Raw genomic sequence first — 23,772 nt, 5'->3', positions numbered from 1 at the left:
GCAAACATAGCTTTATATTTAACCCTGGACATGACTCACAATTTGCCAAAAGGAAGTAAGATTTACAATTTAATCATTTCGTTTATGTGAACTAATTAAACACTTCTGACAATTTCTAAATTCTTTAAATCACATGAATATATTCTGTAGCTGATAATATTAAAAAGTAATGTTATACATTAAAAAAAAGACTGTGAAACAATATGTGATTTCCAAATCTTCTTTATAAAGAAAATGGATTTTTTTCCTATCTTTTGTAAAAAACAAATAGTTTGCCTTTCTGCCTTTTTTTTTTTCCCCTGTTATATTTTGAGGGCCTCCCATTTGTCATGTGTAACATTTACTCCACCATTTGAGAGTTTCTGGCATTTCTTCAGTTTATAATGAACTGATGATGCTGATAAAATACAGAAAGCCTTCTACTCTGTTGTAAATAAGCTCTCCGAGGTAAACGGCTAGTAGAAGTAAGCAGTAGCAAGTAGAGCTATAGTATGGACGGGGCTCAGGCTATCCCTGTACGTAGGTAGTGGTCCTCTCGCCTTCAAAAAGCTCTTGTTCCCCATAATGAACTCCCTCTTAATTCTTCACTTACCAAAACATTCATTTAGTAATTAATAAAAACCTAACTTGCAGGATTTAGTACACCTCCAGTATTTCAAATCTTGGAAACTGGGAGTAATACAAACAGGAATTAATCTTTGGAGTCAGAATGCCCAACTGGGATTTATGCCAAGTTGGCAAAACCAGGTTAAGTTTTACATGAACCAACCATCCTTCTGGATTTTTTGAAATTTTTCACTCCCCTAACTTCAAATAAGCCACTGCTAACCCATTTCCCTCATCCCTCATCCTCCCTTCAAAAAGCCTAGTCACCATTGTATAAATCAAAGTTGAGTTCAGTTCGCTCTAGACACCTTCCACTACTGCAGTAATACGTTCCTACCCACATACTGCAGTAATACGTTCCTAACCAAAATCTCTCCTTACCACTTAAACTAACATCTAGCTTTGTTTACCTCTGACACCATACATACATTATTGACAAGGCTGTGAAGAGACAGGCATTTTCATACATTGCCTATAGGAATGCAAAATGATACAACTCAAGAAAGGGAATTTGGCACCCTCTAACAAAATTGCACGTGTATTTTTCCCTTCAACCCAGCAATCTCACTTCTAGGAATATATCCTGAAAACATACCTCCAACATTGTGAAAATACAAATGTACAAGGCTATTGACTAAAGGAATGTTCACAATTTAAAAGTACTGGAATATATCTAGATGTCAAAACACAAAAGATTGCTTAAATAAACTATCATTCATACACGTAAGAGTACTATGCAGCTATGAAAAATAATATGGAGTAACTTATTATGCTTACTTTCATAATAACTACATTTACAATGAACCAGTCTCAATTTTTTTCCCCTTTGGTTTGTTTTGGTACATTGTCACATACTAAAGGTAGGGTTCCTGACACAGATGTTGTATCACACGCACATAATGAAAACCACTACTGATGTACAAGGTCAGAAAAGAGTTAAAAGCTGAGGGTAAAGAAAAGCAACATTCACAGAAAGTTCTGGTCTGTACCTTAGCAATCATTTACCCAAATAAAGGTACTCCTCTCTACAAGTCAATTTTTCTAACTTTCATAAACTCGACTTTGCAAGAATTTATATTTCTGTTATGGAAATAAATTTAATCTAAGCATTTCCCAATATTCTTTCTGAGAGATGAATGTAGTGACTCGTATTTTTTTCCAAAGAAAATTATAACAGTACAAATAATAGTGTTATATTCTACCAATTAATTTCTATTATACCTGTCACAGTTTAACAAGCTAGAAAATTGAAACTCAGATTTACTACCTCTGTTCTACACCCAACCTGTCTAAATACATTATTTGCCTATTTTTTGAGAAAAAGTAGGTCCTTTACCATGTTATCTTTTGGGAATTTGTTGAAAGTAATGAGTTCGAATGAGATACACTCATATATATCTATCTACATATATATATATATATATATATAAAATTTTTTTCAAAAAAATTGAAATTATGTCATTCAATAATAGAAAGACATTTTCTCACTAAACTGATTCAAGTATAAAAACCTTACATATCTAGGTAAAAGTCTCTAAAAAGAATATAAATTTTATTGTCTTTACATATGCTTAAAAGTCTCCCAGAAGAATACAGATTTTACTGTCTTCACATATATTCAAATGCACAATATAAGACTATGATATACTTAGCACCATATAATAATATGTGCTAAGTTTATATTCTAAAATAGAAACAAAAGAAGAAACTATTTGACTAAATACATATACAATAAATACTTTAAGGAAAGTGAGCAAGGTAGAATACATTAAAGAATGAGTTTTCAATCGGTTCATGCTCATATACATCAATTATTGTTTTTGAAGACCATGCTGGCAATAAGTTGAAAGAGTTATTTCATTTTAAAATCAGACCACTTTTCACTTACCATGAAACCAACTGGAATCAAGTTTCACAGTGACAAATGTGCCTTGTACTTTTAATACCATGTAATTAGGTAATCTGTGACCAGTATTTTCTAATTACTTTATAAAAATGGCCTCCAAATTTCAAATACAGAATCTTAGTATGCAGACATGGGTAAACCATAATAGAGATTCAAAAAAAAAAAAAAGAAAGAAACAAAATAATTGCATAAGTAGTCCAAAAAGTACAAAAGCAGGCCAAGAAGAGGACCTGAGTTTCTGAATTAACAGCCCATACAACTTCCATCCGTAGCGATTCTTCCTACCTGCAGAGTACACTGGGAAGAAATTTAACAAGGACATGGAAGCTCTAGGTTCCAGCTGACACTATTTCTACAACTTAACTAGTCACATACCATGACATAATAAATTATTCTAGATCTCAGTTTCATCTTTCTTAAAACAGTGTAAGAGATAACTGGGTCTTCCTATCTTATCATTGGTTTAAGTCATTCATCTCAAATCCAGAAATGAATATAAGCAGCTACACTTTAAGCCCATAAATGGAAGAATGTCATCTTTCAAAAGCTGCTTAAAGGGACCAGCAGTTAGTGTAATGGCTATGTCGCTGAGCTCCCATGTAGTCGGCCACAGTTCAAGTCCTGGACCTCCTGGTGGCCTAAACTCACGCCGGGCACATGGGTGTGCATGCCCAAGATCCCAAGAGGAGAATGGGGCAGAAGGGATAGTGGCTGGGTCAGTCCCCTGGGGAGTGATTTCTCGCTTTCTGTCTCTCTGTCTCTCTCTGTCTTTCTGGCGAGCACATGCACCCTATAGCAAAAACTTTTCCCCCCAAAAAAATGTTGTTTAAATACAAAGTAAAGTAGTAAATATGAAGAGGCTGCTAGAGTTACTCTTCTACTTGTCACTATATAACAGATCTTATCTGAAATTGATATTACCAAATCCCCCCCAAAATTTAAAGAAGGTGCTTTTTATATTAAAACATTAAAATAAAAATTCTTAAGGTGATCCCTAAATCACTATTTTGTTCTTGTTTTATATTTAGATGTAGCATTCTAATTACATCCTAACAAATATGAAGGGAACAGATGTTTCAGCACTCTCAGACACCCAACTCTCCCACCACACCCCTACAAAAACACACAGGCACACACACACACACACACACACACACACACACACACAGCCACAATCTGTCAGTAGGATTTAAAAAACGCACCTAAGGTTATCAGTAACTTTAGACGAATGCTGTTAACACTCTGAGCTTACATCACCAGAAGCTATGCGAGATGCTTCGGCTTCTCGGATGATTCTGGAAAAATGCTCCTGAACAAAAGTGCACCAGACACAGGAAGCTAAAAGCACTTCTAGGAATCTGAACTCTGGAACTAAGTGTCTGGACCAATCAGTTACAAGATCCCTCTAATCTTTAATTACTTCTGTAAGTGCCAAGCTATACAAAATATGAGTATCTTAAGTCCTTTCTAACCATCGGAAAACAGAGGTGGTACTGTGCAGTGGAAACAGCACTGACCTGGCATGAGGCCCAGATCTGTGACTCACATAGTCATAACTTCTGCATATCACTTCACTTAATCTAAACAGCAAGGGTTAGAGGCAGCTAGTCTCTGAAGCTTTGAAAAGCATGATTCCTGGAGGGATCAGGTGGCATAGCGATTAAGGTTCTAGACTCCCACACGGCCAACCACAGTTTGAGTCCCAAATCCAATGGCTTGAAACTCATGCAGGGCATCTGCTCATGGGTGCCCCAGATCCCATGATGAGAATGAGGAGAAGGTACTGCAGCATGGCCATTCCCCACTAGACTGATTTCTCACTTTCCGTCTGTGTCTCTGTGGTGTGCGTACATGCCCTATGGCAAAAATCTTAAAAAAAAAAAAATGATTTTTCCCATAGATGAAAATATCTTTTGGGGCCAGCAGGTGGTGTGGTGGTTAAGAGTGCTGGACTCCCACATGGCCAGCCACAGTTCAAGTCCTGGACCTGACAGCTTGCTGTTTCACATTTCTGCTTTCTCACTTTCCACCTCTCTCTCTGTCTCTTTCTGGTCAAATAAAAATAAATAAAAGTTTAAAAATATATACTTTTTGTAAAACTTTCTTTGTACCTGACTGGATTCACTCATGATTTAAAAACACAAATAAGGGCCAGCAGATGGCATAGTGGTTACATCACTGGACTCCCACCTGGTTGACTACGGTTCTAGTCTTGGACCTAGTGGCTTAAAATTCACACTGGCACATGCGTGTGGATTTCTAAGATCCAGGAAAGACAGTGGAGGAGAAGGGACTACATCGTGGTCACCGCCCCCCCATCCGTGGAGGTGATTTCTTACTTTCCCTTTCACTGTCTGTGTCTCTCCCTCTCTCTCCAGTGAGCACACACTCCGTAAGGCAAAAACCTCTAAACATACACACATAGAAATATATCATGGGGGAAAAATAGTCATTGTTATCTATCAGGCATCTTATCATTAATACTAAATATGGATATACACATAATCATATATGTATATGTATGATGTAAATGATCCCAACTTAGAACTAAGTAACTAATACCCACTAAACTGTGAAATATCAAGTTCTCAGGTCAACCAGTGACATGGGGTTGAGGTGGCTAGATCCCCCATGGCCAACTGCACAGTTCGAGTCCAGGATCCAGTGGCCTGCAAAACACACTGGGTACATGTGCATGCATGCCCAAAACCTTGAGAGGAGGGGAAGCAATGGCGTGACTATCCCCCATGGGGAAGTCCTTTCTCATTTTCCCTCTTTATCTATCTCTCTTTCTGGCCAAGGCACATATCCTATAGCAAAAAAATAAATAAATTTAAATAACCTGTCAGATCTTTATAATTGTTCTTAAATGGCCTTAATCAAATAGATAGCTTAATTTTATAAAACAAAGCTAGTATAATCAAAATGTATAATTATCTTTCAAAGTTTCAAGTGATAAAGTGCTATTAATCTCTTGTGCTCAAATCATGAAAAAGTCAGTATTTAAATTAAAAAAATACTATCTAATTAAGAATAGGCTTTTTATTTTTTTGAAGAGGTTTTTGCTATAGGGCGCTTGCGCTTGCCAGAAAGAAAGAGACAGAGAGACAGAAACCAAGAAATCACCTCCCAGGGGGGATGGCCATGCTGCAATTCCTTCTCTTCCATTCTTCCCTTGGGATCTTGGGCACACATGCACATGTGCTGGCGTGAGTTTAAACCACCACAGTCGACTACCTGGTAGTCCAGAGACATAGCCATTATGCTAACTGCTGGTCCAAGAACAGACCTTTTTGACAATGTTTCAAAAATGGTTTTTTACCTGTACATTATGTTTTGTTTCTGCTGTCAGTTGTGTATCATCCTCTAAAAATAAATTCGCTCTTTAGCTTTTATTTCTCAAGAATTATTTAACTTTATTCATTATTATTATTTTTTAATTTGACCAGAGAGAAAGAAAGAGGGAAAGTGAGAAAGCAAGCTGCCAGGTCCAGGACTAGAACCACAGTCGGCCATGTTCGAGAGTCCAGTGACTTAACCACTATGACATAACCAGCTCTTTAGCTTTTACCCCTAATCAGTACCCTCCAAAAACATCATCAGTTTAAATTAAATTGGTAATTTTAGGGTTCTTAGTTTTGAACAGCGGAGAGGCCTTGCCACATAAGAGGCAATCAACTATTTTAGTTGTTTAATGGAAAATATACATTTTTAAAGAAACCACCATATTAATTAAGTGATGTTTAATTTGTGCAACTACTTATATAATCTATACAATGTCTAGCTTTATAAAGACTGAGTGACATAAAAACATATAAGTAATAGACTAGTTTAAGAAGGTTCAAAACAGAAGAGATTATGAAAATAGTTACTTCTACCCAAAACAAGATGAATACTCCACATGAACATTAAATTTAGCTCTGAACTTCCTGAAAGCTTATCATATATAGTTAAGAAAGTCAGTTTACTCTCATACTATCTGATGAGAAAAAATACCTTAATTCTTCACAGCAAAATGTACTGAGAATTTAGGAACAGAAGCATGTTCTTAACTCAAAAGAATTTATCTTTAGGTTTTCATATGAATATCAAAATAGACCATTTTTCATAGAGGGTCTTACTAAAGATATTTAGGGACTCTCAGAAAAACTGAGTATTATAATTTGGTATCAAAAGATAATATTTATAAGAAAGAAACTTTAAGAGCGTAAAGGAACTTTGGAAAATCCGAATAGCCTTTAGTATGTCTTTCAATGGCATATAAAACATCTGTGACAATGCCTGGCACATAGAAGGTGCCAGTTGTTGGGTTTTCTTTTCCTCCCACTTAATCTAATCAGATTTAAATTGTGTCAACACACCAATTGGAGAGGAGGACGGACAATTCAATTTACCTAAGAAACATTTACTAAACACCTTATTATCCCAAATACTGCAAAAAACACATACTGAAATGATTTCAAAACCTTTTCCCATAGAAATATTTCCCTCCCCAAGTATTAATACAATATCAAGTTCATTTCAAAAACAGAACTCAAAGCTCATTAAGATCATTTGGAAAACAGCAGTTGAAAAACAGTGGCAAAAACTTCAGCCAGCTTAGCCAATTCTGTTATCACAAAATTAATCAATAGTACCCTAATTAACAGGAATAAAGCTCCCCAGGGAAACTCATCAGCCTGCCAAAAAAATGCTACTAAAGGAAAACCAAAAAAAAAGACGAATACTTTATAAACTTTCAAATATCCCATGAAGAGTTTCTACATTATCACTAAATAAAGAGCTGCTATACAAGGTACATATAACTCTCTCCACAAACTGGTATAAACATGAAAGGTATGTCAGGATATAAATCCAATTACAAACAAGGCTTAATTTTTTTAAGGGAATAAAATCACAGCCATGACCATTTTCATTGTCCCTTTCCAGAAATAAAGAAGTTGAGTTCTCATTTGAAAATTTAGCTACTGAATATTAGCTATTGATTTGGGCTTCAAAATAATGCATTTCTTTTTCTTTCTTCTTTTTTTTTTTTTTGAGAGAGAGATTTTTGTTACAGAGCGTGTGTGCTCACTGGAAAGAATGAGATAAAGACAGAGAGACAGCGAGAAATCACACACACACACACCCCAGGGGAAGAGGGGATGGTATTGCCACAATCCCTTCTTCTCCATTCTCCTCTCCAGATCTTGGGCATGCACATACACGCACCCAGTTGAGTTCTAAGCTGCTAGATCTGAGACGCGAACCGTGGACCTTATGCCATCTGCTGGTACCATTTTTTTCTTTTTTAAATAACCTAAATGACTGGTCTTAAAACACTAGGCCAATACATTAAAAAAAAAAAAATGAAAAAAAAAAAAACAGACTGAAAGATATACTATAAAAACTATGCTTCTATTGAAATCATTTAGAAAACACAGTTTAGTAAAGAAAAGTACATTCGATTGCAAAATGATTTCAAAAAGCTCAAAACCAACTAAACTTTTAAACTCAAGACAATAGTGAAAGGAAACAAATGGTGGAAATTTTATAATGGGACAGGATGCGACTAGCCTTAAGAACTTTGAAGTTCTGTTTGCCATAGTAAATAAAAACAGTACACTAATTTTGTGCCAGATTTCCTTGTAAAGAAGTTTTTCTTTAAAAATCAGTTCAATTTCACTCTAGCTCATTTATATTAATATCTGAGAGTGGTTTAAATAACACTGGCAAAGCAATTACATAGATGATTACCTCTTTACATTTTCAATCTCAATCCACTTAAAGAAAACACAATTGTCCTCTCTTACACTGTACCACTTGTTTACCTTATTTTCAATGCTATTGTTAAATTCTAGGCTTCAGGTCTTCCTTCAAATATGCTACTGTATAGAGAAAATAAGCTGTCAAAATGCTCTTTCTTCTCACTTTAAAACTATGCTATAGTCAACACTCCCACATATCTCCTAAAACTCCGTTGTTTGTTGCTTACCCGAAACACCACTGCCATTATTTGTGCTCGAGATTATATCTTAAAAATTATTATCAGGTACTTGTAATTTTAGGCTAAAACGACTACCCACTACCACAAGTTGAAAAATTAAGAGCCTCACATACTACCACCATTATCCCAGTTGTTCATTACTGCCTTTCCCTCAAACCCCACATCAACGTAGCAGCAGAACCTACTTCTGAAGCATAGCCCAATGAGTCCACTTCTCATGTACTGAATTAGATTTCCTAAAGACCTATGGCTCTTTAACAAAGAAAATGAAAAACTAGTTACAGATATTCAGAGAAACACATACACAAAGACCAGCTGAAAGTGTGTACAGAAAACTAGCAAAGGTGATTGCTTACAAGCACCCTAGATTCAATCATAGAAGACAATTCAGAGCCTGATAGAGAAGGGTAAAAGAAGCTATGAGAGGACACAGAGTCTATTCAGAAGCAACTGCACTCCAGTCTCAGCAAACGTTCCCATTTATGTGACTGAGTCTTCCATTTCTTTATGAGAAAAAGAAATATTATAGGACAAAAAAAACCTTTTGGCAAACTTTCTTTTTAATTTTAATAGTATCTTCAAATAGTAAGTATGAAGGAAGAAGGAATATAAATTTAAAAGAGAGACATGAATTATAAAAGTTACTACATACAGTGCAGAGATCTTTATATTGTAGCTTTTGGAATTTGGTATCTGTGTTTCCAGCGCATAGTTCCACATAACCAAGTACAACTTGAAACACGGTATTGTGAATGGCTTGGGTGAAGTGCATATGAAGTTGATCCATTGCTGTCTATAAAGAGGGGGGAAAAAAAAGAATACAACTTCATGTAATTAGAATACAATTTCAACCGACTGAAAAAACACAGAGAAAAAAATATTTACCAATTACAGCAACAGTACCTAAAATTCCCCAAATTATAGCTGTAGTGTAGATTTGTGTAAATTACGTTTAACATAACCATGACATCACAGAACTCAAAATAAATCTAAGTCATAAAACCTGCTATGTTGTTCTGTATTTATAACTGGTATTAATCCTGCTCTTTCTCACACAAGTTGTGCATTGTATAATCGCATCCCTGGATACCCTCTGCCATTAGAGCTACCCATTCTCTTAATATCATCAGGACCCTTCTCAATGATCTTCTCAGAGAGGCCTTTCCTGACTATCCTATATAATCTGATTTATACCTTCCATCATTCCATCTACATACCCTGATTTATATTTCTTTCTTTCTTTCTTTTTTTTAAAATTTACTATAGGGCACATGTGCTCACTGGAGAAAGGCAGAGAGAAAGAAAGAGGAGGTGAAAAAGCATCCCCCAGGAGGAATGAACACACCACAATCCCTTCTTCTCCATTCTTCTCTCAGGATTTTGAGCATGCATGCATACACACCCAATGTGTTTTTCAAGCTACTGGGCCCAGGACTTGAACTTCACAGTTGGCCATGTGAGATCCAGCCACTTTAACTACCAAGCCCCCTGGCTGGACACTGATTTAAATGTCTTTGTAGCACTTCTTACCAGTCAACATCAAATTTCTTTATTTAGTTAATGTTTGTGTCTCTCACTAGAATGTAAGATAAAATCCGGGCACCTGAAGCAATGCATAAACACATGCCAATAAATAACTTAATGAATGTAAGAATTAATGTTATTGGGGAAAACAGAGTTTATAATTCTATTTTCAATGGTCTTTAAATATGTCCCCTCAAAAATGAAAAGTATTTTCCTTCTTATAGTTTTTTCTAACTATAGCTTAAGACACTGGACATTAATATTCAATAAAATATAATAAACATCCAAATATCTTTATTCATATTCTAAAATGAAAATAGTGTTTAAATGGTTTAGTAAAGTTTTAAATTTCTTTCTAAGAGAATGACTCATTTAATGAGAAAAAAAATTCACAACTATCATATTTAAATCTGTATAAATAAACATACAGTTTTATACACACACACATAGAAGATCAAAGTTAATAACTTTCAAACCATGGCCCTTATTTCAAGTTGTTCAAGGAAACCCTTGAACAGTAACGGTGTGCAAAGCCATGAATTAGGAGAAAAGTTAGGACATTTGAGGATAATAGAACCTTTTGAAAAACATGATAAACATTAACAGAGCTGTTTTACAGACAAATGTACCTAATGCACAAAAGTTTACAAATCATTTTTAGGAAGTCATGCTTGCCTACCCAAAAACTCCATAAAACATCGTATTAAGAAGCCCCATTTTGAGCTAGCAGGTGGCATCGTGGTTAAGGCAGCTAGATTCTCACATGGACAACCATAGCTCAAATCCTGGACCCAGTGGGTTGAAAATCACAAGCATATGTGCTCCAAATCCCAAGAGGAGAATGGAGGAGAAGGGACTGCAGTGTGGCCATGCCCCCGAAGGGTGATTTATTACTTTCCCTTTCTGTCTCTGTCTCTCTCCTCTCCAACAAGCACTTGCATTCTATGGAAAAACACTAAAAAGGGAAAAGGAAACGAACAAACAAAAAAGTCCTGTTTCAGGACCATGAGCTAAGGGGAAAAGATTACACATTCTTTCCTATTGAATTATGTATTTTTTAAAACCTACATACTGTGAAACTACTAACTCTGACAAACATTTCATAGCTTAAAATAAACTTAATTGGGGTTAGTATGTGATGTAATGGCCAAGGCACTGGATTACTAGATGGCTGACCATAATTCAAGTCCCAGATCTTGTGGCTTGCAAATCACACAGGCACGTGTGTGTGCATGCCCAAAATCCCGGGAAGAATGGAGGACTGTGGCAAAGTCACCCCTCCAGAGGTGACTTCTCACTTTCCCTCTGTCTCTCCCCAGTGAATATACATGCCCTATCTCAAAAACTTGAAAAAAAAAAAATTCTTTGGGTCAGCCAAGTGCCTCTGGATCCCACATGGCTAAGTAAGTACATGTTTCGAGTCCTGGATCTGGTGGCTTGGAAAACAATCTAGGTGCCGGTACTTGCATATCCAAACACCCAAGAGCAGAATGGAGAAGGCATTGAGCCATGGCCATTCGCCCTGGAGAGAATAATTTCTCACTCCTCTGCCTCTCCTCCTCTATCAAGTGAGTGCATGTGCTCTACAGCAAAAAGTGGAAGAAAAAAAAAAAAAAACTTCTTTAATTTTTTAATCACACCACATATACTTTGAAACTACATGAATAACCATATTACTGTTGCTACTTCAGCATAAAAATGTACTTTATTGAATCAAGCATTTAAGGACACTGCATTAATAATATTCAGACTTAAAAATTAAAAGGGTCAATCTGATTATTAAGAAAAGTGAACATTCTTTTGAAACTAACCTGTGTTTTTCCAAGAAGACGATAAGCTTGTTGAACCTTGGTATAATGGTTAATGTCAAAATTCTTGCAGATTTTGGAAAGAGCTACATCCAACTGTTCCTATACAAGTAAGAGGGGAAGCGAGAAGTGGTTAAGGAAATTATGTTTCAAGGCAATGAGAAAAAATATTCAGACTAATCTCTCACTTTTCATTAATATCTAAATACATTACTATCACACAGTAGTCAAAAAAACTTAAAAATGATAAATTATAATTTACTGACAACTATAATTAAGTTTACTGAGATATTATTAACATGTGAGTTTCAATGTCCTAAAACCCACACCTAGTGTTTCAAGGGAAAAACAGTAAGAATTACAGTTCCTTAAGAAATCTTGTATTATGGAACAGCAGGAGGTATGGGGTGATTGAGGTGCTGAATTCCACAGGACCAACTCCGCAAGTTCAAGTCTTAGACCCAGTGGCCTGAGAAACACCCCAGATACGTAAGTATGCACGCCCAGAATCCTGGGAGGAGAAAGGAGAACAAGAGTTTACTGTGTGGCCATCCTTTTTGGTGTGTGGGGGGCAATTTCTCACTTTTCCTCTCTCTCTCTCTCTCTGTCAAGTACACATGCCGTATGGCAGGGGAAAAAAAAAAAAAGAAAAGAAATCCTATAATTTATTTTTATTTAACTTTATATTTCCTCAAGCATCTACTAAAATCTTACAGAAAATGAATATGTAGGACTACTGAAAAACAAAAAAAATACTCTCTGTAAGACTGAAAAGTATTTCTCAACACAACATACCTTAAGGTTTAATCTTTTATATCTGAATGCACTACTTTGTTTTAAGGGTTCTATTTCAATTATTTCATTTTAAAATAGTGTTTTTTAATGTAAGTATGGAATAAAAATATACATTAAGGGTAAAGAAATATATTATGTATTATTGTTGTTATAGTCCCCAACTGTGCCTTAAGAGTTCTCATAACAGGGGTCGGCAGATGGTGTGGTGGTTAAGGGCACTGGACTCCCACATGGCCGACCATGGTTCAAGTCCTGGACCTGGCGGCTTGCTTTCTCTCTTTCTCTCTCTCTCTCTCTCTTTCTCTCTCTCTCTCTCTCTTTCTCTCTCTCTCTCTGTCCTTCTCTGGTTAATAAATAAAAAGTAAGTAAAAAAAAAAAAAAAGAAAGGGCGTTGGATTCCGACATGGCCGATTGTGATTCGAGTCTTGGACCTGGCAATTTGCTTTCTCACTTTCTCTCTCTCACTCACTCTGTCCCTCTCTAGGCAAATTTAAATAAATAAATAAATACATACATACATACATAAAGTTAAATAATTCTTTAAAAAAAGAATTCAAAGAAATGGCAAATGTTTAAGGTACTAGACATGCTATTTACTACGATCTGATAATTACTCAATGTCTACATCAAAACATCACACTATAACCCACAAACATGTACAATTATTTTGTCTGTATATATATTACTAGTAGCAACAGGACTATGTGAATAAATATATATATATATATATAAATATGTACTATATACATATATTATATATGTAGTCTTAAAAAAAACTAATTAAAAAGAGCAACAGAAAGCCCTCGTTAAAAATATTTAGGTAACTGTTTACTTAAGGAATTCAAATTGTTTTTGTGATTATCAAATAAATCTGCATTCTTAGAATTTGGAAATAATTTCATTTGTGTCAAAAACAATTTTCACAAAGGGTCATTTGGAAAATCCAACCTCAAGTTTTATAAGTACTCTTATCAGGAAGATGATAAAACAAAATACCTAAGAAATCAAAAAATTCTTATTAAATTCATTAAAATAAATACCCTGCTTTTTAAAGATTTCCAAGGAAAGAGATGAATTCTGAACATATGTAGGGGAAAAAAAACAAGATTTAACTTCCACAATTACATATGTTTTGCATTCTAGTTTTGACATTTCTTGATAAACTATATAAGATATCATTATGAGGCTTATGAATCAGGAGAATTTTCATCAGTCAATAATTACTTATAAATAAATCAACTCACTAAACTAAGTAGAAGTAGTTGACAATTGATTAATTTAGTGTTTTCAGTATAATTAATAAATACATGGCAAGCCTTTCAGCTGTAATATAATTTACATGAGGACATACCTATGACTAATAATCTGGAGATTTTTCTGGAAATGGTGATATTTTCAAATACTATTTTGAGATTACATACTTTCAAAAATGTTATAGATATACAAGTAAATTAACACTAACTTAATGATGCCTAATTTATTTTTCATTTTCATTTTCTAACTGTAAAACAACAAAGTGTAGTGATCTAGAAATACTGGTAGTAATATGAAAGTCAAAACATCATGTTGCACCTATGCCGTTCGCAGCCTGTGTGAAAAAAAGCCACGTAACTTATGATTTTAACATCTTACCTCGATTTGTTCTAAAGTATCTTGCAACTTTGAATTCAGTTCACTATTAAATAAAACAGAGAGTTAGACATGTCTGTCTTCAAAAGAGACAAACTAAGTGCTAAATAAATACATGCTGGCTGAATAGTCAAAAATTCAAAAATCAACAGTATGAGCGATAAGGTGTGCTATTAATTTTAAGGACAAGGCAATAAGGCAAGAAAAAGAAATAAAAAGAAAATAATTAGAAAGGAAGAAATTAAAGAATCAGTACTAGTAGCAATAGCACTATGTGAATAAAAATTCCTAAAGAATCTACAGATAAGAACCTCAGAATTAAAGATTAACAGCAACTTCTGAAACTTAATAGTAAAATTTCAAAAATAAAACTATCTATAAATTAGGAACAAATTACTATAAAATGAAAGTTTTAAAATATCATTCAAAAAACTAAATACTTAGTAATTAGTCTAACGAAAATATACAGTTATGAGCTAAAAATAAATTGGACTTAAATACATAGAGGTATGCACACAATGTTAACTAATTAAATCCTCAGTATAGTTTGTACCAAAATTATCTTCTAGGATAGCTGTAATAAATTGAAATCCTAGCAGCTTTTTTTTTTCTTGGCAAATTAACATGTGGAAACTGACAAGTAACTTCTAAAATTTATATGGAAATCCGATAGGCTAAGAACAGCCAAGAAAACCTTGAAGAAAAATGTTGAAGGACATATACTAGAATAGGTATAGGCTTCCTATAAAGATACAGAAATAAGACAGTGCAGTGTTGACATAAAGATACATAAGCAGATCATCAGAACAGAAGAAAAACAAAGGGTAAATAGGGGTAGGATGGTGGTGTAGCAGAAAAAGGCAAAGCTCCCACATGGAAAGGCTGTCAGTTCAAGGCTGGAGACATCCCTGAGTACCCTGGGCATTCATTTCCCCATAATTTAAGCTGGCTAAGGCTAAGCATTAGATCAGTGTCAGGACCCTATGGGGGGATGCTTGTTCGTGCACGCGCTCTCTCTCTCCCACTCATTGATTATTGATTCAGGAAATGAAAATTAACATTACACAAAGACTAACAAATGACCAGAATTGGCCAAAAATATTTTTAAAAATTAAAATAAGAATTGCAAGAATATAGAGCGAATGGAAACCTCATTTAATGTAGAAGGAAAATTTTGATACAATCTCTTTGAAAAATGGTAACATCTACTGAAATTCAACACACATTCCAAATTTCAACACTTCTAGTCCTGGGTACATAATTAACAGAAATCCACACGCAATCAGGAGCCAGCAGGTGGCGCAGTGGTTGAGGTGCTAGTCTTCCACATGGCCAACCATGGTTCAAGTCTAGGAACTGACGGCTTGCTTTCTCACTTTCTCTCTCTCTTTCTCTCTCTCTCTCTCTCTCTCTCTCTCTCTCTCTCATCAAATTAAAGAATGATGATATTTAAAAAATAAATTAAATAAATAATTCTAAAAAAAAGGAAATTCATACATAATCCTTGCAGTGTTATTTGTACTAGGCAAAAACTTGAAGCAATGCAAATGTCTATAAATAACTAAATTGAAAAATGTTAAATATTCACATGATAAAATCCAATAAAAATGCATCACCTGAATCTCAGAAACAAATGTTTGGCATCAGAAGTCAGTGAAGAGTATAAACTATATGATTCCATGTATTGAACGTTCTAAACAAACAAAACTAATTTTAGTGACAGAAGCCAGAATGGTGGTTACCTTACTAAAATTATCAGGATGAGGCATGAAGTTTCTGGTGTACTAGAAATGTTCTATTTCTATTTATGGATGGTAATTACATAGCCGTTTACTTTATAAACATTTATCAAGTTATATACTTAGAATATATGATTGAATATATTCAATCATACACCCTTTCTCACTAGATCAACTAAAAAAAAAAAAAAAACAAAAAAAAACAGAACTGACATTACTTGGATTGTATCTCATTACAAAAAATAATAATAATAATAAGATTAGTGATACCTAACAAAATAATAAACACAATCACAGAGAAAATATTTCAGGTAAAAAGATAATGACTTACTTTGTTCATAAAACAGTAAGGACACATGAAAGTTGTAGTTTAACACACCAAAATCTCACTGAGCTTTTTACAGCCGATATCGGATTATAAAGGGCGCATGCGCTCGCCAGACAGAGAGAGACATAGAGACAGAAAGTGAGAAATCACCCCCCGGGGGGATGGTCACGCCACAATCCCTTCTTCTCCATTCTCCTCTCGGGATCTTGGGCACGCACGCACACGCGCCCAGTGTGAGTTTTAAGCCACCGGGTCTGGGACACGAACCGCGGTCGACTACGTGGGAGTCCAGCGACATAGCCATTACGCTAACTGCTGGTTCCCAATCTCACTGAGCTTTTTACAGTCGATATTGGATTATAAATTTGATTATCAAATTCCTAGCAGACAAAGAAAATAATTCACCATCCATAATTTCAAAATGTACCAGTGGCTCAAGGGGAGAAACATAAACGAAACAAACAAAAAACATTTTTGTGGGCACTAAGTTCTGAGAGAAAATTTTGCCAGAGTCTTGATGAATGGAACTTTTTTTTTTTTTTTTTGCGAGGTTTTTGCCGCGTGCGCTCGCCAGGCAGACAGAGAGAGACATAGAGACAGAAAGCGAGAAATCACCCCCCAGGGAGGGGTCACGCCGCAATTCCTTCTCCTCCATTCTCCTCTCGGGATCTTGGGCACGCACGCACACGCGCCCGGCATGAAATTTAAGCCACCGGGTCCGAGACGCGAACCGCGGTCGACTACATGGGAGTCCAGCGACATAGCCATTACCCTAACTGCTGGTCCCATGAATGGAACTTTTCATCTCCTACAGTACAACACTTGAAAGTACCCTTATATTGGGTTGTAGGAAAAGTTATGATCCATTTTGCATAGAAAAATACATCATGACTTTTCCAACAACTCAATAGTATACACAAAAATGGGTTGTTTGCATTCAGTTCTTATACAGCCTTTCAATGTAAGCTGAGAGAAAAATACCAAAGCAAGATAGATACATAGACACAGATACAGATATAAAGCAATCTGTCAGAAAAGTAAAGGCAATTATAATAGAATTCCCCAGTTTTTGATGGGTAAATATCTTAAACATCCAGACAAATTAGATAGATCACTGCCTATCAATGCTATTTACCACAAGCATACTTTGGGCTGAAGTTGAGGATAGGAGGTTATATTCTCTAGTAAAAACTGAGAGTAAAGCAAAACTATATCCTCTGACAAGTCACAGTATAGAAATGACTTTTTTTTTTTTTGAAAAATAAAGATCTCTAACAAGGATTTGTACGGAAATATAGCCAAATCTACAGATATAGGTTAAGGGAAAACTTGTAGGCATGACTGAGAGTTTCCCTCAAAAAATGATTCTAAGATAATTCCTGTCAAAGAAAGGAATTAATTAATTAATTAATTAAAAATGAGAGCTAATGATCCCAAAGTAATAGTTCAAAAAGATGGCCCTGATAGGGGACCATCAGATAGTGTAGCGGTTACATCACTGGACTCCCACACGGCCGACCACAGGTTGAGTCTCAGACCCAGCAGCTTGAAAATCACATCGAGTGCACATTTGTGTAGGCCCAAAATCCTGGGAGGAGAGTGGAGGAGAAGGGATTGGGGAGTAGCCATCCTCCCTGGAGGGGCTTATACAGCCTTTCAATGTAAGCTGAGAGAAAAATACCAAAGCAAGATAGATACATAGACACAGATACAGATATAAAGCAATCTGTCAGAAAAGTAAAGGCAATTATAATAGAATTCCCCAGTTTTTGATGGGTAAATATCTTAAACATCCAGACAAATTAGATAGATCACTGCCTATCAATGCTATTTACCACAAGCATACTTTGGGCTGAAGTTGAGGATAGGAGGTTATATTCTCTAGTAAAAACTGAGAGTAAAGCAAAACTATATCCTCTGACAAGTCACAGTATAGAAATGACTTTTTTTTTTTTTGAAAAATAAAGATCTCTAACAAGGATTTGTACGGAAATATAGCCAAATCTACAGATATAGGTTAAGGGAAAACTTGTAGGCATGACTGAGAGTTTCCCTCAAAAAATGATTCTAAGATAATTCCTGTCAAAGAAAGGAATTAATTAATTAATTAATTAAAAATGAGAGCTAATGATCCCAAAGTAATAGTTCAAAAAGATGGCCCTGATAGGGGACCATCAGATAGTGTAGCGGTTACATCACTGGACTCCCACACGGCCGACCACAGGTTGAGTCTCAGACCCAGCAGCTTGAAAATCACATCGAGTGCACATTTGTGTAGGCCCAAAATCCTGGGAGGAGAGTGGAGGAGAAGGGATTGGGGAGTAGCCATCCTCCCTGGAGGAGAGGTGATGTCTCACTTTTTCTTTCACTGTATCTGTCTCTCTCCAGCAAATGCACAAGCCCTAAGGAAAATAAATAAATAAATAAAAGCCTTAATAGTGCTTTAGCCCCCCAAAATTAAATAAATCCTCAACCCTTTTCCAAAAAAATCTCCAAAACCACGTAAGTATCTTCTCTTCCTCAGAGTGATTTCTTCTCCCATGTTCTCTGACTATCAGCACTTACTTTATCTAAGCTGGAAATCTCAGAGTCATCTTCAATTCTTTCCTCTCTTCATATGTAAGTGGTAATGAAATCTTGTTGATTCTACCATTTCATTTCAGTATTTTCCGTATTTGACTGTATTTATCCTTTCTCAATTTTGTATCCTAACTCAAGCATTATCACTATCACCTTTTCCTTTAATCATTATAATGGCCTCCTTTTGAATATCTCTGCATGCAACAGCCACATTCTGCTCTTTAATTCAGCCATCTGCTTATCTGACAAACACTACTGAAACAAACGTTGAACAACATCCTCCAAAAAGCTATCAGGAATGGCTCTGCCCAGAGGTCTAACTTCATACTGGATATGGTCAATATTCTAAGCAACCTAGCTGACCTGTGTTTGCAAATAGCTGTACGTGATAGGTTTTAGACAAGGTCAGTGTTTTCCAGACCTTTGGGTCCTACCATTACCTGCTGTCTTCACATTTATGTTACCTGCCTGGTCCCTAAAGACATCTGAGTTTGTAGCTCTTAAGCAAAGCAGAAACAAAATAACATTTTTCTCATGCTTTAAATGCTTTGGTTGCTCCCTATTCAACCAAAGATAAAGTCCTGAATTAGTACAGTATGTATGACCCTTAGCAATATGACAGGAAAAACTAACTTCCCACTCATTTTTCAATGCCTATGTTTTAACTGTATGGACATTACGCAGTTCCCCAGACAAACCTCAGAAGTTCACATCTTCTGTTCTTTCTTGTACATAATGTTCACAATAACTAGAATATCCCTTCTCTCTGTCCTACTCACAAATATCCATCTATCTTTCCAGGCCCAATTTAAATGCTATCTTCTCCAAGAAGTCCTTCCCTGCTAATTAACTATTCCCATAAATTTGACAATACTCTGTTACAGCAGTCTTATTATAGTAAGGAATACCTGTGACTGTGTCTCTAAGACACACACCTCGAAGAGACTGTATTCTCTAGTGACTCCTCAAAACTAAGTTCACTACCTGGTTCAAGAGATTATGAATATCTGCTAAGTCAAATAGGCAATTCAAAGAAAAATGGCAAGGTTTTACCATCATTCCTTTAGCCCCATTTTCTACCTCAATAAACTAAATTATTCATTTATCGAAAAGGTGAGAGACTGTGTTAAAAGAAATGAACCATACTGCACTCTGGTTCTACAGGTGCCTCAGTGAGAGATAAAAGAGAAACAGGGGGTTCGGCCTTTGGGGCCCGCTGGGAGCAGCGGCCTAGGGAGGTGCAGAGGCTGGTGGGCAGGTACACCAGTGCTGCATTACAATGAGCTTTCAGAACTTCTGTAGAGACTACAAGGTTCTGGTTTTATGGTACCTTTGGTTGGACTCATACACTTGGGGTGGCACAAAATCAAAAGCAGCCCTGTTTTCCAAATACCCAGAAAGGACGACATCTCTGAGCCAGATAGTCTGGCACTTGCAAGTCCATAGAAGACCAAATCCAAGGGAAATAGCAGACTTGCAGTCCTCACAAAGAAACAGCTTTGAATCTGAGTTTGATATTGAAAGAAGAGATCAGAAAGACTAATTGGATTAGAAAGAACCGGCTGCTTGTAGCGGGGGTGTCTTTCAGAGGTGTCCTTCTTGGAACTTACATTACACAAAGGGCTGCAAAGCATCCTGTAAAATCTCAGTCTGGAGACACACAAAAGAATATTGAAAAATGAAGTAAAATAAATATTTGGAATTACTAATATGTCATTAAATCATTGTACTCTGATTAGCTTCATGAACATAGAACTATTTAATTTTATAGTCATGATGCTGCATGTTGCACTTTTGGTCTTAAAGAATAATTTATTTAAATGTTAAGCACATGAAGATACAATAAATAAATATGTTTAACTGAATAAAGCTGTCTTCACAAGTTTAAAAAAAAAACAAGAGAGAGAGAGAGAGAAATAGGCAGGGGAAAGCTAGTTCCACTCCTCTACCGCATGGAGTTCAAAAGTTCACCTGAGCTGAAGTAGAGACACAGATGCAGAGAGGCAGGGACAATTGGAAAATGAACCGTTCTGAACTGGTAAACAAAGTCTTTTAAGGACTAGTTTGAGTTTAAAGGAAAAAGAAATACATCAAAATTCAATCTCAGGTCAGATAAACAGTCTGTTCACTTTATAAATGAAAAATCATTTTTAATGTTCACAAATCTGATGTTGTTTTTATTGCTATTATTTATCATTAAATGACTCGATAGCCTGCATATTGAGTTAATGAGAACATAATAATAACAAAAGTAGCATGAGAAGTTTATAAAACCTATAAATGAAAAATTTTGGTTTATTAAGAATGCTTTGGAAATCTACAACTGTAGTTTGATAACAATTTACTACTAATAAAGGATACACATATGAAGTGTATGAGAATGAGTGGACATTAACTGCACAGCTTTTAAAGAAACCCTTAGCAATCATTTGGAAACATGAATTCAAGCCATTTCAATCAATTAATCAAAGTATGTTAAAAGGGTCTATTCATACATATTTTGATAAATAAAAGCTACATTATGGTCAAAAAAATTACTAGCTCTAAGATAGAAGGCAAAAAGCTTTTAAAAGCTATCTGCAAACTGAATAGAATGAGTCAAACGATTCTGCTGAGCATTTTTACCATCACTACAAAAAGTATTAAAGATAACATAGCCATAAATAATGAATTAATAGTGTTTTTCTAAATAGCTAATCCAGCACACACAGAAATGAGTCTTAGAAAAGCTGTATATAAATAAGAATTTTGCACAAATTGGACCATAAAAAAGACACGATGGTACAGAGATAATTAGCATGTTAATGATCTTTCCCTGGCCTACTATTAACAAGCCATATGACTTAAGTCAAGTCCCTTTATATCTCTTGGCATCATTTCCTACCTAACGGAGGACTAGACTGAAAGGCTTGCTTTCAGCTCTAAAGCTTCACAATTCTATTAGATGCTGAACAACAGTTACCTAATCAACACATCTTTGTATAGGTTTGAATAAAGTTTAAACATTTAAAGTGAATTTAAATAAATAAACTTTCAAGTATATGCCGTATGTTCACAGCCCCAGGAAATTACAGAACATTTAGATCAGAACCTATTCTGGTGCTTTCAGTCTACTCACAGAAAGCAGAGACTTCAGGAAAAATGTGATTTTCAAACACTTTTTTTTTTTGGAGAGGTTTTTGCTATAGGAGTATGCACTCGCCAGAAAGACAGAGAGAGACAGAGAGACAGAAAGCCAGAAATCATCCCCTGGGGGGATGGCCACGCCGCAATCCCTTCTCCTCCATTCTCCTCTCGGGATCTTGGGCATGCACATGCACCTGGCATGAGTTTTAAGCCACCAGGTCCAGGACTTGAACCACGGTCGACTACATGGGAGTCCAGCGACATAGCCATGATGCCATCTGCTGGTCCTTGCTTTTCAAACACTTTTAAACTAAACCAACAACCTGAGGTACTGTGATATCTATATCATCCTTCAAACTAGGTGTGACAAAACTGTAAGGAACTCCTAAGAGGGACCAGCCAATCGCATATGGGTTACATCACTGGACTTCCATGTTGTCGACCACAGTTTGAGTCCCAGCAGCTTGAGACTCACATTGTGAGCGTGTGCATGTCTGCCCAAAATCCTGAGAGGAGAATGGAGAAGGAACTGCAACACAGTGATCTCCCCTGGGGGATGATTTCTTGCTTTCTGACTCTCTGTCTCTCTGGCGAGAGCAAGCGCCACCATAACAAAATTCTCTCTCTCTTCACAAAAAATAAAAATATCCTCACTCTATTCAGAAACCTTTGACCTAACCTCTGATGCTATCATTCACCACAAACTCAGATCATTACCACGTATACTAAATGTTCAAAATGACTCCAAACTTTGTAATTCTAGAGCACAGATCAGAGCTTCTGGGCAAAATTCAGCCAATGGTCTATGTTTCTAAATAAAGTTTTACTGGAACACAGCCTTATCCACTTTTTATAGATTATCTATGTTGCTTTTAGATATAAGGGCAGAGTTGAATATTTCCAAAGGAGTTGCCTACAAAACCTAAAATATTAAGAATTTGCCAACCCTGGGCTTGTAGATTAGCAAAAAACCTTTTAGTTGGCAAATTCATCAAAGTCAAAACAGAAAACATATATACCTATCTGTCTATATATTTATCAAAGTTAAAACAGGAAAAGATTCACAAACATATATGTTCATGTGTGTGTTAACATATATATTGATACTAACTAAAATAGTGTAAATATACTTCATTCACCTATCTTTTGACTTATAGCCAATGTCTTTTCATTTGATTGAAGTTTCGATTTCTTGGTCTCAGATGAGTTCCAACTACCAGATCCACTCTCTGAGCTACCCTGATATTGCCACCAAATCACAAGGTAAAAACGACCCTATTTGCCAATTTTCCTGGGAAATTTAAGGTAAAAATCCCATTATAATGAATTCCTTAAGACATCTGAGTGCATCTGTGTCTTTCACCCATTTATAGAGAAAAAGATAGTTTTCTTCTTATTACATGTATGACTCACATACGTAAACACAGGATTCCTCTTTACAAACCTTTTCAATTTCAAACATTTCCCTGTCTGTAACTATAACCACATCTCCACTCATCATCATGAAAAAGCGCTTAGAAGCCACTTCATATTAACTTTACAAAGCTCAAATGATACTTTCTTTCAAAGACATGTTTATAGTTAAGTCTCACCAAGAAAGATATTTACCATAGCTAAAATAGAATTTTTAATTAATGAAAAATATAGTTTCAACATGTCACCTGCTTCCTCAATTTCCTGCCATCAAATTCCACACTCGTTCTTTTCTATTATAAAAGATGGTGACCTTTTCAAAGTCAATTCCT

The 23,772-nt window shown here is 35.7% G+C and overlaps 1 protein-coding gene across 1 annotated transcript in view; it reads right to left on the bottom strand.

Moving 5' to 3' along the window:
- The window catches only part of VPS50 (VPS50 subunit of EARP/GARPII complex), a gene marked incomplete in the record, with an annotated part of 117,723 nt that overhangs the window by 61,234 nt on the left and 32,717 nt on the right, over positions 1 to 23,772 (bottom strand). The window contains 3 exon segments of the mRNA XM_027766315.1: positions 9,151 to 9,291; positions 11,834 to 11,932; positions 14,258 to 14,300. Coding sequence (XP_027622116.1) covers positions 9,151 to 9,291; positions 11,834 to 11,932; positions 14,258 to 14,300 — 283 coding nt within the window.

The sequence above is a fragment of the Tupaia chinensis genome, unplaced genomic scaffold (genome assembly GCF_000334495.1).
Source record: "Tupaia chinensis unplaced genomic scaffold, TupChi_1.0 Scaffold142374_1, whole genome shotgun sequence".
Classification (NCBI taxonomy): Eukaryota; Metazoa; Chordata; class Mammalia; order Scandentia; family Tupaiidae; genus Tupaia; species Tupaia belangeri.
The sequence above is the reverse complement of the archived record's forward strand: the minus strand, read 5'-3'. Positions and strand labels throughout refer to the sequence as shown.